At 46.0% G+C, this 17145-nt stretch overlaps 1 protein-coding gene across 1 annotated transcript in view; it reads left to right on the forward strand.

Moving 5' to 3' along the window:
- The first annotated feature begins 2397 nt into the window (after positions 1–2397).
- Positions 2398–17145, forward strand: part of SP1 (Sp1 transcription factor) — a 31373-nt gene continuing 16625 nt past the window's right edge. Inside the window, exons 1-3 of the mRNA XM_073613588.1 lie at positions 2398–2537; positions 4333–4418; positions 13632–15039. Of these exons, the coding sequence (XP_073469689.1) occupies positions 2531–2537; positions 4333–4418; positions 13632–15039 (1501 nt within the window). The 5' untranslated portion in view covers positions 2398–2530. The remainder of the gene's footprint in view (positions 2538–4332; positions 4419–13631; positions 15040–17145) is intronic.

Genomic DNA, 17145 nt, shown 5'->3' on the forward strand with positions numbered 1-17145 from the left:
GTCTCCAGTGTTGGGATGTACTTGATCAAGGATAAGAAACTTGATCTGTGGAAATTTTCCCCCATGATTATCCCTAACATGCCTACCTAGTGGAAGATCTGCATTGGACCTATGCATCCTCCCCCAGCTCTTATACAGCTGAGAACAGAGGAAACACTGAAAAATTGCCTTCCATTTCAATTTTAAACTAAATGGGTTGTTTTACAAGGTGATCTTTTACAATCACTTTAAGTTTTGCCTTTACGTCCACCTTAAAGGGGTTGTAAAGTCTCAGGCTGGGTTCACACTGGAGAACGCAGTGGCTCACAGCGGGAGTCCAGTGTTTCTCTATTTACCATTTCAGCTCAAATTTTTGGCTGAATTCCGAGTTGAAAGGGACCAAAAGACATACAGGACCCCTGTGCAATTCGCACTGGAGACGCTGTGAAGATGTGAGAGCCGGTCACAATCTCCTGCTATGCGAATTGGATGCAGAGAAACCCGTATCCAGTTTGCATTAGTGTGAACCCAGCCTCAAGGTTTTTCACCTTAATGTACAGTATTCTATGAATTAAGGTAAAAAAAACCTTCTTTGCTACAGCTGCCCCCAGAGCCCCCCTTTTTCTTACCTGAACCCCATCCGCTCCAGCGATGTGCACGAGCCCAGTGTCTGTGTCCTCATTGGACAGATTGATAGCAGCAAAAGCCATTGGCTCCCCCTGCTGTCAATTAAATCCAGTGACACAAGAGTGAAGGGCAGAGCTGAGTCCTGCTGTCGTTCTCAATGGATGCAACAGTGGGACTTGGGAGCGTGCTTGCATGGGTACTCTGATGGAAAGCGGCTCTCCATGGGGGCACCCGATGAAGAGGAGGAGTCAGGAGTGCCAATGGGGCACCCCAGAAGAAGAGGATCAGGGTGGCTCTGTGCAAAAACCTTGCACAGAGCAGGTAAGTATAACATGTTTGTTATTTTTATTTTAAAAAATGCAAACCTTTACATCCACTTTAATGCCTATCCAACTAGTTGTGTCATCCCTTCCACCTCCTTTTATACTTTTCCTATCGAGTTCCATCTCATTCCAGTGCTTTGCCTGTTTGCCGCAGCATCAGTGTTCTGTCCCTCTCCTCACAGAACAGAGGCAGCACTAGGAGCCATTGGGCGCTGTCAACCAAATCCTGTGAGGAAGGAGCAGGGCAGAGCCATGCTGTGTGTGTCAATGGACACACACAGTCCAGCTCAGCAGCAAGCCCACACATCTGCCACCGTAGGAAGCGACTTGGTATGACGGCACAGAGAAGAAGGGCCCAGAGCGCCAGCAGGGGACCAAAGAAGAGGAGGTTTGGGGCCACTCCGTGCAACACTATTACACAGAGCAGGTACATCGAACGTTTATTATTTTAATTCAAACAAACAAAAAAAAGGGGGGGGGGGGGGTAGTGACACTAATAGCCCAACCAACGAAAGCAGCCAGTCCTCAATACCCAGAGGCCAGTTTCTAGAAGATGCCAGCAGGGAGCCCCAGAACATCACATCGCTGGAGCCAAGGCGAGTATAGTTCTGTGATAAAGGGAACTAGTTTACATGCACTTTTGCTGCTCTGCGAAGGTGTATTTTAGCGCAGATGTGAACAGGCCCTTGGGTTAGGGTTGCCACCTCATCCCTTTAACACCTAACACATTAAAATACACAGGTTCTGAGGATAATTTAATGCAGGTAAGGTACAATGTGAGTTTAACGACCACCTTCATCAGCCACAGACCCCGTGTAATTATTATGCACTCAGGATTAAAGGGATGTCTCGGGTCGATGTACACCGATCAATGGCGTTCAGCAGATACGATGTGAGCGCGCCCTCAGCAATGTATTACCTTATAGGATAGAAGATGTGAGGTGAACGGCTCCCACCTGTGTGTAAGTCAGTCATAAGCTGCCCCCTCATACCATTATACAGAAATATTCTATCCTCCCAGGACATGAGCTGTGCTATAATACAGACACTGTGGTGACCTCGGTAGGGGGGCTCCCCCTTCACTATCATGGAGTCATCCTACAGACATTTTATCCTAAAAGAACCCAGGAAATGGCGCCTAAATCCATGTGAACTCAATCAAACGACCCCTTCCCGCGACCCGTCCGATCACCCCCTGCCTCTTCTTTTATTGGCTCATTTTACAGCCTTTCCTTACTCTCATTGGTCAGTCCAACTGTAAATCTGGCTGGGGGCGGGACCCACGAGAAAGGAGGAAGAGAGCGACGCCCTTGTTCCCTCCTATGCCACATTCTTTACTTACCACCCCACATCACCCACTCCGTGGCGGAGGGCGGGGCTACCCCAGCTTGTCATTGGAGTCGTCTTCCTGTCAGTCAGCGGGCAAGTCCCACCCCCCGCGCCACCCCATTGGGCGGGTGGAGCCGCCCCTCAGCGGGAGTGGTCGGAGTAGTTGTCGATCTCCGCCCCGCCCCCTCCCCCCGTCTCCGCCGCGCGGCAGGCAGGTTAGGTTGCCGTCGTCAGCTAAGGTTTGTGTGAAGTGCCAGCGCAGCCCCGACGTGATGAGCGGTAAGTAATGGCGGGCGGGTTATGTGACCGAGTGTGTGTTTTCGCCCTCCCTCTACCCCCAGCTCCGGGAGGAGGAGGGGGGGGAGGGAACGGCGGTACGGCTGAGCCCGGTCACTGTTGGGCAGTACCAAGTTTGAGGCGGGGAGGGGAGGCCGCTGTTACCGGGGATGTCCAGGGAGGGAATTCCGCCCTCCTCACCCTCGCCCCCTTCCTTCTCTCGCCCCGCAATCGGAGGAGGTGGTGGCGGACGATCCCCTCCCTTCTCTCCTCCTCTCCCGCCCTTTTCTCTGGCCCCCTCGGTGGGCGGGTGGGGTGGAGACACCAAATTGCCCCCTTCCCTCCCACCCACCCCTCACCTGTATACCGGACACGGGTATATCACCACCCTGTATACTACAAGTCCCAGCACGGCCTACTCATAGGCCTCGTCTGGTGGGGGAGGGGCATGCTGGGATTTGTAGTCCTTCGCTAGTTGGTGTGCCTGAAAGGGGGGTGTCTGGGCATTAGATATCAGGGGTTCATGCTGGGTCTTGTAGTCCTTCACCAGTTGTGAGGGTCACATCCTTAGATCGTAGGTGATCATGCTGGGACTTGTAGTCCTCCACCAGTGGGGGTGATCACATCCTTAGATCATAGGGTTCATGCTGGGACTTGTAGTCCTCCACCAGTGGGGATGATCACATCCTTAGATCATAGGGTTCATGCTGGGACTTGTAGTCCTCCACCAGTGGGGATGATCACATCCTTAGATCGTAGGTGATCATGCTGGGACATGTAGTCCTCCACCAGTGGGGATGATCACATCCTTAGATCATAGGGTTCATGCTGGGACCTGTAGTCCTCCACCAGTGGGGGTGATCACATCCTTAGATCGTAGGGTTCATGCTGGGACTTGTAGTCCTCCACCAGTGGGGGTGATCACATCCTTAGATCGTAGGGTTCATGCTGGGACATGTAGTCCTCCACCAGTGGGGGTGATCACATCCTTAGATCGTAGGGTTCATGCTGGGACATGTAGTCCTCCACCAGTGGGGGTGATCACATCCTTAGATCGTAGGGTTCATGCTGGGACATGTAGTCCTCCACCAGTGGGGGTGATCACATCCTTAGATCGTAGGGTTCATGTTGGGACTTGTAGTCCTCCACCAGTGGGGGTGATCACATCCTTAGATCGTAGGGTTCATGCTGGGACTTGTAGTCCTCCACCAGTGGGGGTGATCACATCCTTAGATCGTAGGTTTCATGCTGGGACATGTAGTCCTCCACCAGTGGGGGTGATCACATCCTTAGATCGTAGGGTTCATGTTGGGACATGCCCTTCTCTAATGGGGGGAGGGGGTCATGTTGGGAATTGTAGTCCTAAACTAGTGTGGGAAGGAGTCACATTCTTGGCTCCTAAGTGTTCATGTTGGGACTTGTAGTCCTTCACTGGGGATAGGTCCTTAGCTCTTAGGAGTTAACGCTGGGACTGCTTGTCCTTCACTGGGGGGAGGGGAGGATCATGTCCTTAGCTCTCAGGAGATCATTCTGGGACTTGTCTACACTGCTTGTATGTCTAGTTTCTAGAGGCCATGGTGGCAGTGGGAACCCCAACCCCCCCCCCCCCACCTTTGTGATTATGGAAAATCTTAGTATGCTTCCCCCGATCCATCAACCTGCCACCACCGGTGGTGTCCCCAAGAGGCCTTCCCTGCCCTATCCCGGAAATAGCATTGCCCTGCCCCCGCCATGTTTAATGCTGCCAGGAGATGTGATTATGCCGATGTGTTGTGACGCCTCTTCTCTGTGTATACAGGCGATCCGGAGCACACAGCCGAAGACATGAATTCAGAGAAGACTGACGGCCACACAGGAGGAGGTGAATACACACAGAAGGGGCAGGTATGTGCAAACCCCCTTCCTTCCCCCATAGACACAGACTGAGCGTACAGGAGGAGGGTGGGGAGGGGAGTTGTCTATTGTGTGGCCTGCAAGACTTTCCCCCACCCTTTGCCTGCCGGTCCACCCGCCTCCCACACTGACTGCCCACTGGGGGCCGGCTTCACAAACCCATCTCCCTGCCCTGTCCCTCCTGTTCTCTCATCCCTACAACATGCTGGTTTGTTTACATGCTGGCACACTTTAGGGTGTTACTCTCACCCTTCCTGAAGATGCCGGTTATGGAAGTTTTACTGGTAGTTAATGGGTTAACACGTGTGTGTGCGCGCAGATCACTACAGATTACTCCCACTTCAGGATGGAAATCGCAGTTCATCACAGGCTTCCATGATGTGATTCATGCTGTTCAATGTTAAGTTGTAGCTTAATCCCCCGGGGTTTGTGTGGATTTCAATAAATGTTATGGTTGATCATCTCTACATGCTAAATCACCTAAAGAAATCTAAATGTGTGTGTATATATATATATATATATATATATATATATATATATATATATATATATATATATATATATATATATATATACACAATTTTTTTTTTTTTTTTTAAACTGGTGGTTGCAGCTTACATGGTTTATTTAAATGTCTTTCAGTTGGTGTGTGTGTATATATTTATATTATTTTTTTGTATTCGACTTTTTAATAGTTTTTGAAGCGCCTTTGCGTTTAAAGAAAGCGCAAGAAAAATACATTCCTTTGAGTTACATGTATGTCTTCACACTGGTCCATTGCACTTTCGTTGCAGTGTTAAAAATCCTGCTTGCCGTATTTTTGGTGCACATTTGGTCAGTTACAAAAACGCACCAAAAACTTACCTCCCCATTGAAAACGTGGCAAAAAGTTTGAGTCACATGACCTATGAAAAACGCACCGTAAACATGGCAAAATCTCCGCCTTTTGACAGTTAGCAGGTGGCAAGTGGTTAGAGAAGTATGGGTTTGGGATTTTTTCCCTAATCATAATTACTTAGGTGGATGTAGCATCGGCCCCCCCTGGCATCTCTGCACTGAGAACCAAGCGATCGAACACCTTCAATGGCTCGCCCCCCCCCCCCCCCCCCCCCCCAGAGGAGAGCTGCTGACTGTCATTAGGCAGCTGTCCTGCTCTGCTCTTCCACACTGACCTAAATTTATTTGCAAAATACCACCAAAAGAAAGGTCTGTTTGTGTTTAAAAAAAAAAAAAATGTAATAAATTGTCAGTGCAACAGCGCTGAAAGCTGAAAATTGCCCTGGGCAGAAAGAGGGTAAAAGTGCCCAGTATTGAAGTGGTTAGAGAAATGAGTGGGAACACCCAAAAGTCCAGGCCAAAGGACTCCACCTATATAAAAGTTTTTTTTTGGGTAGACAAAAAACGTTTTAAGTGTCACTTGGAGCCCTTTCACACTGCCAGTGTGGGGACGTCATGCTAATGTGCTGCTAGTTTTAGCGGCACTTTACTGACGTATTTGCAGTACTAGTGGGCCGCTTTTAACCCTAGCGGCCGAATAAAGGGTTAAAAGTACCAATGCCAAGGCCCTTTGCGGGCACTTCAGCGGCGCTGCCCATTGATTTCAATAGGCAGGGGGGTGCATTAGGAGCGCCTCAAAGAAGCTGCTTGTATGACTTTTTTTAATGTCCTGCCAGCGCAGGCTTTTTTTTTAGGAGCAATTTTTAACGCTGAAGCGCCTGAAAAATGCCTCCAGTGTGAAAGGGATCTAAAGGCAAAACTTTTTAAGTTTTAGATAGAGTGGAGAGAAATTAGAACTGTTAGGTATTGTTGCTCTCTGTGCCAGTTAGAAAGATTCACCCTTTCTATTTGTTCTGTTTATTTTTATCATCAAAAGAAAATCCTAAAATATGGGGCGACATCAGAACAGGAATAAAAGACTGTTTCAAGGGCCTTGATGGAAGGGCAGGTGGAACAAATGATAATATCGGTAGATTCAAATATATAATTTGTTTGGGACATGAGGCTAGATGATAGATATTGGCATTTGAGTAAAGGAACAGAGGTGATGGTGAACTGGAGATGTGTTGTCAAAGGAGTAGGGACTAGAAAATGGGACATTTAGGCTAGGGCTGCAAAAGATTATTTTCATAATCAATTAGTTGGCCAATTATTGTTTTGATAGCGTGGACAAAAAACTCTGTGGTGTACAATTTAGTTAATATGTAATGTGTTTACAGAAGAGGTGTATTCGAGGTTGAATCTGGTACATACCAGACTCTGATATCCAATTTTCTATTTAAAGGAAAAAAAAAAAATTGTAATGTATTTTACATGACAGACTATTTATACTGAAATTTTTTAAAATTTATTAACGATTTATAAAGCACCAACAGTTTACGCAGCGCTTTACAATATAGAGAGGGGACAGCACAGTTCAATACAGAAGGGACAGGAGGGCACTGCTCGCAGAGCTTACATTCTAAAGGGAGGGGGTGGTGGTACAAAAGGTAATAGATGCGGGGAATGATTTGATGGGGTTGTTAGGTGGGATATATATATAACCCACCTAACAATATATATATGATGAGGCTCGCATCTTCACTGGTCTTACGATTATCTTGTCACAATTCGATTCTGTGATGCGTCACGATTACTGCCCATGGTTTTCTTCAAAATAATCTGAGGCAAAATCCCCAATAAGCCAGTCATTACTGGAAGATAACCCCTCACCTCCTGTTCTTTTGTGACAACCTATGGGCATTTTTCGATCACTTTTTTTTTAACTCGTCACCAGAACAAATATGGGGAAGGGACACAAACCGCAATAAAATATTGACAGTGCTATAGTTCTTTCCCACTCTATTATAAAAAAAAAAAATGTTTTGCTAACGCATATGCTTTAAAGTCAAATCGTTTCAAGGGTTATAACCCCTGTGGTGTTTTTGTTTGCCAGCTGTGTCCCATTGGAGAGATTTCTATTTGCTTCCTGTCACATAGCCAAAAACAGGAAGTTAAAGGGATTAGCTCCAAAGTGAGGGAAATCCCTGGTAGTCACCAGCAGGAGTGTCCCCATTTGAAGATTTCCCCTCTATTCCCTTTCTGGTGACCACTCAAAATGTGGGATTTCCATTATTTTGCCCCTTGGTAATAAGTCACCAGGACAAATAGAGTATGTGACACACACACACACACACACACACACACTAACTGGAGTTCTAATCCATGGCACACATATGAATCCATGCTGAGGATATCTGCATGCTCCTAGTGGTCATAGACCATCTCTAGTAATGGTCAGGAGCCAGTGCAACATTTATCCTGATCCTGTGACAACCAGTCACAGTGACTACATGATCAAGCAGTCCTTCTTATCCCTGGTGCATAAAGACCCAGGTAAGGGAACGCCAGGCTGGCCAAGAAGAGGTCGCTGTTCATGCGGTCTCAATTAAGTTAACCACCGCGCGCCCCCCCCACACACACCAATGCAATCTGATTCCAGTGCAGCAAAAAAGAAGGTGCCTGCACCTTTTTTGTGTGGATGCGGTGCGACAAAATGATGAGCTTAAATCGCATTCCTTTGCAAATCACATGTTATGTGGCGCATCACATCAGTGTGAACCCAACCTAAATGTAACTAATGCCTTTTATATTACCTCCAGTCTATCAGCCTCCAGTTTCCCTGGGTTCAGATGCTGATCTTCCCTGCACAGAGCCCTTAAAGTGATTCTGTTGTCACTTCCTTCTCCTGCCCCCTACTAAATTTTTAGGCATTTTGCCAAGGAGGCACCCCTGAAGAATCCTAAAGGTACCCTGGTTGAAAAAGGCTGATCTAGCAGACATCACAATTTTTGTTTTGCTTATTGCTTTTCAGAGTAGGAAGTGATATAGGGGACATAGACATTTTGTTTTGAATCCTTGTGCCAAAAGTATTGCTTTGCAGTTGCTGAGTATTCTAATTATCACTTCTAAATGAGTGTTTTAGACAGCAGGGACCGCAGTGCAGGATGAAACAGTAAATGAGATCTAGCCTTTGACGTTAAAAGTATTGTCAGATTTATTTCAGACTTTTGACACACCACCACAACCTATTTTTTAGGCATATTGTGGCTTTGAAGGCTTTAATAATTGTGCCTTGTTGGCCAGTGAAGAGTGTCTAGTGTATATGCTTGGGGGGCTAATTGAAAGGAATATTAAAGGCTCATAGGTTTTTTGTTTTATTTTATAATAAAAATGTTCTCCTTACCTGCTCTGTGTAATGGTTTTGCACAGAGTAGCCCGATCCTCCTCTTCTCGGGTCCCCTGCCTGTGATTGATGGCTGGAGGCTGCTGTGTCTCAGCCAATGAGGATGAAAAGACTCAGGAAAGCCGAAGCTCTCATGCACATCACTGGATCGAGATGGGGTTTGGGTATTGGGGCTAAGGGTGAGCTGCACACATGTTTTTTTACATGCATAGAATACATGAAGGTAAAAAACCTTCAAGCTGGGTTCACACTGATGCGAAATGGATGCGGGTATCCCCGCATACAATTTGCGTGACAGGAGAGTGTGACTGGCTCTCAATGAAGCCGGTTCACACACCTCTGGGGGCGGCCGCAGTTTGAATCACAGAAGGGTTCTGTGCGTCTTCTGATCCGTTTCAGGTTCGAATTCAGCCAAAAATTTCATCGGACCCCCTGCCTCAGAACTCAGCCTTTGCAGCCACTTGAATTAGTGGAGTCTGTAGATGTATTTGAGTACAATGATTTTCTGCTCTGTTACAGGAAATGCTAACCTCCTTTAACCACTTAAGGACTGGAAGATTTTCCCCCTTAATGACCTGATCATTTTTTTTCGATACGGCACTGCATCGCTTTAACTGACAATTGCGTGGCCGTGCGACGCTGTACCCGAACAAAATTGACAACCTTCTTTTCCCACAAATGGAGATTTCTTTTAGTGGTATTTGATCATCTCTGTGGTTTAAATTTTTTGCGCTATAAACAAAGAGTGACAATTTTGAAAAACAGTATTTTTTACATTTTGCTCTAAAAAATATCTACAAAAAAATATAAAAAAACGAATCAGTTTTAGGCCAATATGTATTCTACATATTTTTATATATATATATATATATATCTAGTAATGGTGGTGATCAATGATATTTACATTTTTTCGGGACTGCGGCGGACAGATTGGACACCTAACTGACATTTTTTACACTTTTTTACGAACCAGTGACATTTATTACAGTACTCAGTGCTAAAAATATGCACTGTTATTGTACTAATGACACTGGCAGAGAAGAGGTTAACATCAGGGGTGACCAAGGGGCTAAATGTGTTTCCTCCCTGTGTTCTCTAACTGTATGGGGGACTGTGTGACTGGGTAAACGCACAGATCTGTCTTCCTGCATAGCAGAAAGACAGGATCTGTGTGATCTCCCCTGTCAGAACAGAGATTTGCCTTGTTTACACAGGCAGATCCCCATTCTGTCACTGCGGGGAACGATTGCGGGTGGCCGGCAGACATCGAGTCCGCCAGACCTTCTGATTGGCTCCCCTGCTAGCCAATGGGAGCGCGCGCCCACAGATCGCCGTGTACGAGCCGACGTGCAATGACGGTGATTTGTGGGATCGAGCCATATTGCCGCAGTATAACGTGCATCATTAAGCGGTTAAACCCAATCATATGTTTTTTAATAAATATTTGGTTTTGTAAAGAAACACAGCAAAATAAACTTTTTACTTTGATGTTGCATTCGCACCTGAGTGACTTAAACACAGGAAAAACTCAGGCAGCAGTTGTGGGACAAAATGCTTGTTGCCAAGCATGCTTCAATTCAGTGGCCTGTTGCATAAAAAAACATGGGCTGACGACGTCGCAATTTCTGGCTTGGCCAAACGGAGAACGTTTTGTATTCATTAAAAGAATACAAACCTGCCTATGAATGGTTGAGTGCTACTCAGCCTGATGCTGTTTTGTTCTGGGCGTGAGACAGGAGGACTGTTTATACAGCGTGCCCAGAGGGCACACATGTTAGTGAAGGAAATCGGCTAGGACCAAACAAACTATATATAAAATGGTTCTTCAGCCCCCCGTGGAAAGATTACAGTAGAAGTCCACCCCAACACTCAAATTCCTGCATCTACAGACATCCACGATCTAATACTAACCTATCTAGCCCTGTAAAGAAGAAATCCGTATACATACCTTTTTCTGAAACCGATCCGATCCCACACTGAGCTGTCAGCTGCGGCTTCGCTGTGTATTCGGGTGCAGAGGAGGCAGCCAGGAACAGAAGCCCCATAGTAACTATCGGAGACATCACACCCCATTATTTCACAGCCATTGTTGGCTGTGTCCACTGGAGAGCCTCCACTGCTGGAGACTGGATCAGCTTCAAAAAAGAATGTATAAGGATTTGTACTTTACAGGGTTAGATAGATTCGTGTTAGATCGTGGATGTCTGTAGATGCAGGGATTTTAACGTTAGGTTGGACTTCTACTTTAAACGTCAGCAGCTACAAAAACTGTAGCTGCTGACTTTTAATAAACAGATGCTTAACTGTCCCAGGATCCAGCAGTATCCTCACCTGGCCGGTTTCTTTACTAGGCTTCAGTCCTCGATGCTGGCATATTTGCTGCGTGCACCTGGCAGCTTACTGTGCATGCACGAGCCGCGCTGCGGTATCTGAATGCTTCCGGAGCTTTCTGGGACCTGTGACGTGTCCCAGAAGGCTGTGGGGGGGGGGGGGGGAGCAGAAGTGTAAGTGGCTACCTGTCAAAATCTGGGCTGACTAGGGATTCACTGATATATTAGCTACTGAAAATTATCGGCCGAAAATAGGGTTATCTTCGTTTTGCCGATAGGAAAAAAGGTATTTTCAAGGTGGGTTTTTTTTTTTTTTTTGTGCTCTTACCCTGCCCCCCCCCCCCCCATTTTTAACACAGCAAGGGAAGCGCATTTTAATGGTATCAATTAAAAATTCAAATATACGGTACATACAGTATCTCACAAAAGTGAGTACACCCCTCCCATTTTTGTAAATATTTTATTAATATTTTTTGTGTCCACCATTATTTTCCAGCACTGCCATAACCCTCTTGGGCATGGAGTTCACCAGAGCTTCATAGGTTGCCACTGGAGTCCTCTTCTACTCCTCCATGATGACATCATGGAGGTGGTGAATGTTGGAGACCTTGCGCTCCTCCACCTTCCGTTTGAGGATGCCTCACAGATGCTCAATAGGATTTAGGTCTGGAGACTTGCTTGGCTTGAAAGGCAGTGGTCGTCTTGGTGTGTTTGGGGTCGTTATTACAAAAATGTGAAAGGGTTTACTCACTTTTGTGAGATGCTGTTTATATTTTTTATGTCAGTTTCGCCATCCTGTGCATTTTTTGTTTTGGTCCAGAATTTTCATTTTGGTGCACCACTAGTACCCACTCTCCCTTTGGGTGAAGTTTTAAAGGGAAAGGAAACCTGGACATCAGCTTTAACCACTTCCCGCCCAGCCTATAGCGAAATGACGCCCGGACGGTGGTTCAGTTATCCTGACTGGGCATCACATGACGTCCAGCAGGATAAGGAGCACAGCGCGGCAATCGGTGGTGCGGTGTGTCAGTCTGTCACACCGCAACACCGATCTCAGTAAAGGAGCCACTGACGGAGGCTCTTTACCATGTGATCAGCCGGCTCCAATCACGGCTGATTAGTGTAAACAGGAAGAGCCATGTATAGGCTTTTCCTCACTCGTGACTTAGAGACGCGAGTAGAGGAGAGCCGATTGGCAGCTCTCCTGACAGAGGGGGTATGTGCTGACTGTTTATCGGTGCAGCCCCCCGCGGATGCCCACAAAGGGCGCCCACCAGGTATGCCACCCTGGACCACCAGGGATATGCCAATCAGTGCCACCCATAAGTACCTATCAGTGCCACGTCATCGGTGCCTCCTTATCAGTGAAGGAGAAAACGTACTTATTTACAAAATTTTATCACAGAAACAAAGAAACTATTTTTTTCCCCCAAATTTTTGATCTTTTATTTGTCTAGCAAAAAATAGAAACCGCAGAGGTGATCAAATGCCACCAAAAGAAAGTTCTATTTGTGAGAACAAAATGATACAAAGTTTTGTTTGGGTAAAGTGTAGCATGACCATGCAATTGTCATTGAAAGCTGAAAATTGGCTTGGGCAGGAAGGGGAGAAAGTGCCCGATATTGAAGTGGTTAAACATTAGTTCCTCTTCATAGGTGGGCCGGTATTTAAAAATTTTCATTAGTTTAGATGCCACCTTGTGTAATTTGCCTGTAATGATTATTTGTGTAGCAGAAAGAAAGTGGGAGCACGCTGCAACAAGCAGTTTGCTTGACAGGAATCTTTATTGTCGCATAGCAGACAGATGATACAGGACCAAAGTTAATATTTCACACGGTTTCATCTGTCTGGCATGCGACCCTAAAGATTCCTATCAAGCAAACTTCTCGTTCCAGTGTGCGGCCACTTTCTTCTACACAATCCGTTTAATGGTGGTGAGCTGAGGCGAACACCTGGAGGAATATTGCACCTCATTGGTCTGAGCGATGCATGCTTTATGTTGATTGTTGTGTGCCATTGTATTAAAGCCGGAGTTCCACCCAAAAGTGGGAGGGTTTTTTTGATAGGTACCCTTCCTCTCTTCCGGGAGACTGCACTGCCGTTCCCCGGAAGTTCGCCCCCTCCTTCCTCCTCCGCCGCTGGGCCAGTTAGGAAGCACAGTGTTCTTCGCACATGTGCAGTACGGAACTGGCTGTGAAGCCAAAAGGCTTCACTGCAGGTTTCCCTTAACTTGAATGGCGATGGAAGCACCCAAGAGCCGATCTGACAATCGGCTGGGGTGCTGACATCGCGGGAACCCTGACAGGTATGTGCTCTTATATTAAAAGTCAGCAGCTACAATATTTGTTATTGTTTTTCTTTAAAAAAAAAAATTGTAATGCAGAATTTAGGAGTGAGTCTAGTTGAGCTGCCAGGTACTCTTAATAAGCCTGGGACTCTGTAAACCTGACAAATGGGGGTGGGGGGCGCGCAAACAACAATAAAAACCTCACAATAGTTCTAATCCCTCTCCATTCTATCCGAAAGTAAAAAAACAAGTTTTTTTGCCTTTAGTTATACTTTAAAACCCTACAATTACTTTAGTGTTTGCTGGTTTTGTTTTGAAGATTGGTGTGCATTGCACTAAACTGATTCCTTTTTTTTTTTTTACAGGATTCCCAGCCTTCTCCTTTGGCCTTATTGGCTGCCACATGTAGTAGGATTGAGCCCCCTGAAAATGGAAATGGTGGAGGTCAGCAACAAGGTGCTACAGAACTGGATCTGAGTACTGCTCAAATTGCACAGACAGCAAATGGCTGGCAAATCATATCTGCTTCCCCTACAACCAAGGACCAAGCTGGAGGTGATGCTTCTACAAAACATCGTCAACTAGCCCCCGGCCAGTTTGTAGTAGCAGCCCAAAATGTGCAAAACCAGCAAGTTCTGGCAAGTCTTCAGGGGGCAATGTCTAATATTCAGTACCAAGTTATACCACAGTTCCAAACAATGGATGGGCAGCAATTGCAATTTACTACTGCCCCTACTCAGGTGAACGTCCAGCAAGATGCCTCTGGACAGCTGCAGATTATTCCAGCTACTAACCAACAAATTATTACCACTAATCGAGCTGGTGGAGGAAACATACTCACCATGCCCAATCTTCTTCAGCAAGCTGTCCCAATTCAAGGAATGGGCCTAGCCAACAATGTCCTATCCGGACAGACGCAGTACTTAACCAATGTACTGAATGGCAATATCACACTTCTGCCTGTGAGCGCAGCTTCTTTAACACCCACTTCTCAGTCTGTGACACTGAACAGTGGTTCTCAGGATAACTCTCAGCCTGTAACTTCAGTTGCTATCAGTTCCTCACAACTGGCCACCTCTCAAGCCAACACAGCAACCTTTTTTACAAATGCCAACAATTATTCCACCTGCACCACTGCTAGCAGTGTCAATCTGTTAAATTGCAGCAGTGGAACTACCACCCCTATTCAGACTTCTCAGAGATCTGGTGGCCAGATCAATTTGGTCACTGATAATGTGCAACAGGGTGGTGGCAACCTTCAGCAGGGCCAGCAAAAGGAGGGTGACCAGTCCCAGCAACAGCAGCAGCAGCAACAGCAGCAGATTCTCATTCAGCCTCAAATTGTTCAGGGTGGCCAGGCTATCCAAACAATACAAGCTGCTCAGCTTTCAGGCCAAACGTTCAGTACGCAAGCCATCTCCCAAGATGCCTTACAGAATCTCCAAATTCAAACTATGCCAAACACTGGCCCAATCATTATCCGTACACCCACTGTAGGACCTAATGGGCAGGTCACATGGCAAACAATCCAGTTGCAGAATCTGCAGGTTCAGAATCCTCAGGCACAGACAATCACTCTTGCCCCCATGCAGGGGCTTTCTCTGGGGCAGCCTACCAGCACTGCCACCTCCATGCCTGGCACAGTAACAGTCAACGCTTCTCAGCTTTCGTCTATGTCCGGTCTCCAGACCATTAACCTAGGTGCCTTAGGAACCTCTGGTATACAGGTGCACCAGCTTCAGGGGTTTCCTCTGACAATAACTAATGCTCAAGGTAGGTCTAGTGGTGAATATGGTTAAATGTTATGTATTTGTTTTGTAGGTATTTTCTAAGTGCCATCAATGTTTTGGGGGCACTCCAAGCTTTCTTTTTTTTTTTTTTTTTTTTTTTTTTAATGCAGCTTTCCACATCAGCCCTTACTCAGCTTTCCTAGGTTCTCTTGTGAGGGGAGCAAAGGAAAGAGAGGTATGAGCTGCAGGTCAGGGGTGATTAACCATTTTCCGCCGTGCTTTAGCCGAATGACAGCTGGGCATCCAGTGTCGGCAGGGTGTCAGTAGACATCCTCCCATGATTAACGAGTTTTTCGGACTCGGCTGATCTCAGAACAGGGTAAAGGGCCAATCACAGCGAGCCCTTTACCACGTGATCAGCTGTCATCCAATGACGGCTGATCAGGAAGTAAACAGAAGCCGGTTACTGGCTTTTTTTTTTCCTCCTCACAATCAGCGTGATGAGAGAGACTAAAGCCGGTAATCGGCTTCTGTTACAGGACATTTGTCCCGATCTGTTGCTGCTAACCGGTGCCCACGAGTGCCACCTTTTAGTGCAGCCTTCGGTCTTCTTTTGTTTCTTTAGAAAAAAAAAAAAGTGCTGATTAAATACCACCAAAAGAAAGCTTTATCTGTGAAAAAAAAATTTGTTTGGGTGCAGTGTTGCATGACCACGCGATTGTCATTCAAATTGCAACAGTGCTGAAAGCTGAAAATTGACCTGGGCAGGAAGGGGGTTTAAGTGCCCGGTAGGCAAGTGGTTAAAGCAAACCTGTGTTGTAATGTGCGAGCACAGATTTTCTTTAAATCAAAGCTCCATTTTGCAAGCTAGCAGAAAGGTCCTAGTTTCAAACCTGCTTATAATAGGTCTAAGATATGTTTGCAAATATGACGAAGTGACACATATTTGGCATACCTGAAACTGGTCCTTCAGAGCTTTGGCACATTAAAGTGCTGATAGCACTTTGAACTTTTCTAGTAAGATCTTTAATAGACCGCTCTGGAAGTGACCATGTACATGAGATGCCTTGCGATGTAGCCATTTCTAGTCCGGAAACAAACTTCTATATAAGCAGCCGCAGACTGAACCAGCCAACAAATCTTGGGGGAGAAATTCATTATAGGTTCTATGGAGCCCTAGGGTTCCTCCAGAGGTTGCTAGGAGCAATTCTGCCTCTCAGATAAGCTCCCACTGATACCAATGATCTGCATTTGTAAGGGGTTTATTTCTCCCAATGACCACAAGTTTAAGGAGCATTCTTCCCAATGACCATCGCACTAATGCGTCATAAGTTGTAGTTGTCTAGAGAAGGTGGGTTCTTCTCCAATATGGGTAGGAGCAAGATGCAATTTTAATACCAACGTTATCAAAATAAAGGCCCTTAACAAATATAATGTGTAGCAGGAAAATAAGAGATGAGCAAACAAGACTGCAAGACTCAAAGGGTTCTGGATAAAAACCCAGCAAAATTCCCTAGAACAGCAGAGTGTAATATAGGAAATTAAAGTAGTTCATCCAACACCTAACTAACTCTCTAAACCTACTCGCAGCCAAATTCTAAAACTAATCTATTTGTAAAGAAAAAAAAACACTATACATTCCTATTCTGTGGCTTCTCCAGTCTGGTCCCTCATTGATCTGTCAGTGGCGGGTGCAGGAGGGGCAGCCGACAACAAAAGCCCCAAAGTAACTCTATGGGTGACATCACTTCCCAGCCGTTGTCGGTTCTCTCCTGCACACAGCATCTTCCGCTGGAGACTGGACTGGATCTGCTTCAGAAAAGTTATGTATAGCAATTTTCTTCTTTACAGGGCTAGATAGATTTGTTTTAGATTGTGGCTGAGCGTAGGTTTAGAGTTATGTTTTGGGTGCACTTCTACTTTAAGGGAAAACCAGAGGGTGAGTAAGAAAGGGAGAAGTAGTGTAAAATCGTTGCAATAGCAAGTAGTCCAAGCAAGAAAGCTGGGTATCGAAAGAAGTATGCGTAGATCCTGGAGGGCACACAATAAGACATCAACATTCCCCATTTGTCCTTTAGGATTCAAACAGCCTAGATGTCCCCATTAAAAGGCCAGATTTTGATCATACTTTGCATGTGCGACCATTCTG

The sequence above is a fragment of the Aquarana catesbeiana genome, linkage group LG02 (genome assembly GCF_042186555.1).
Source record: "Aquarana catesbeiana isolate 2022-GZ linkage group LG02, ASM4218655v1, whole genome shotgun sequence".
Lineage (NCBI taxonomy): Eukaryota > Metazoa > Chordata > Amphibia > Anura > Ranidae > Aquarana > Aquarana catesbeiana.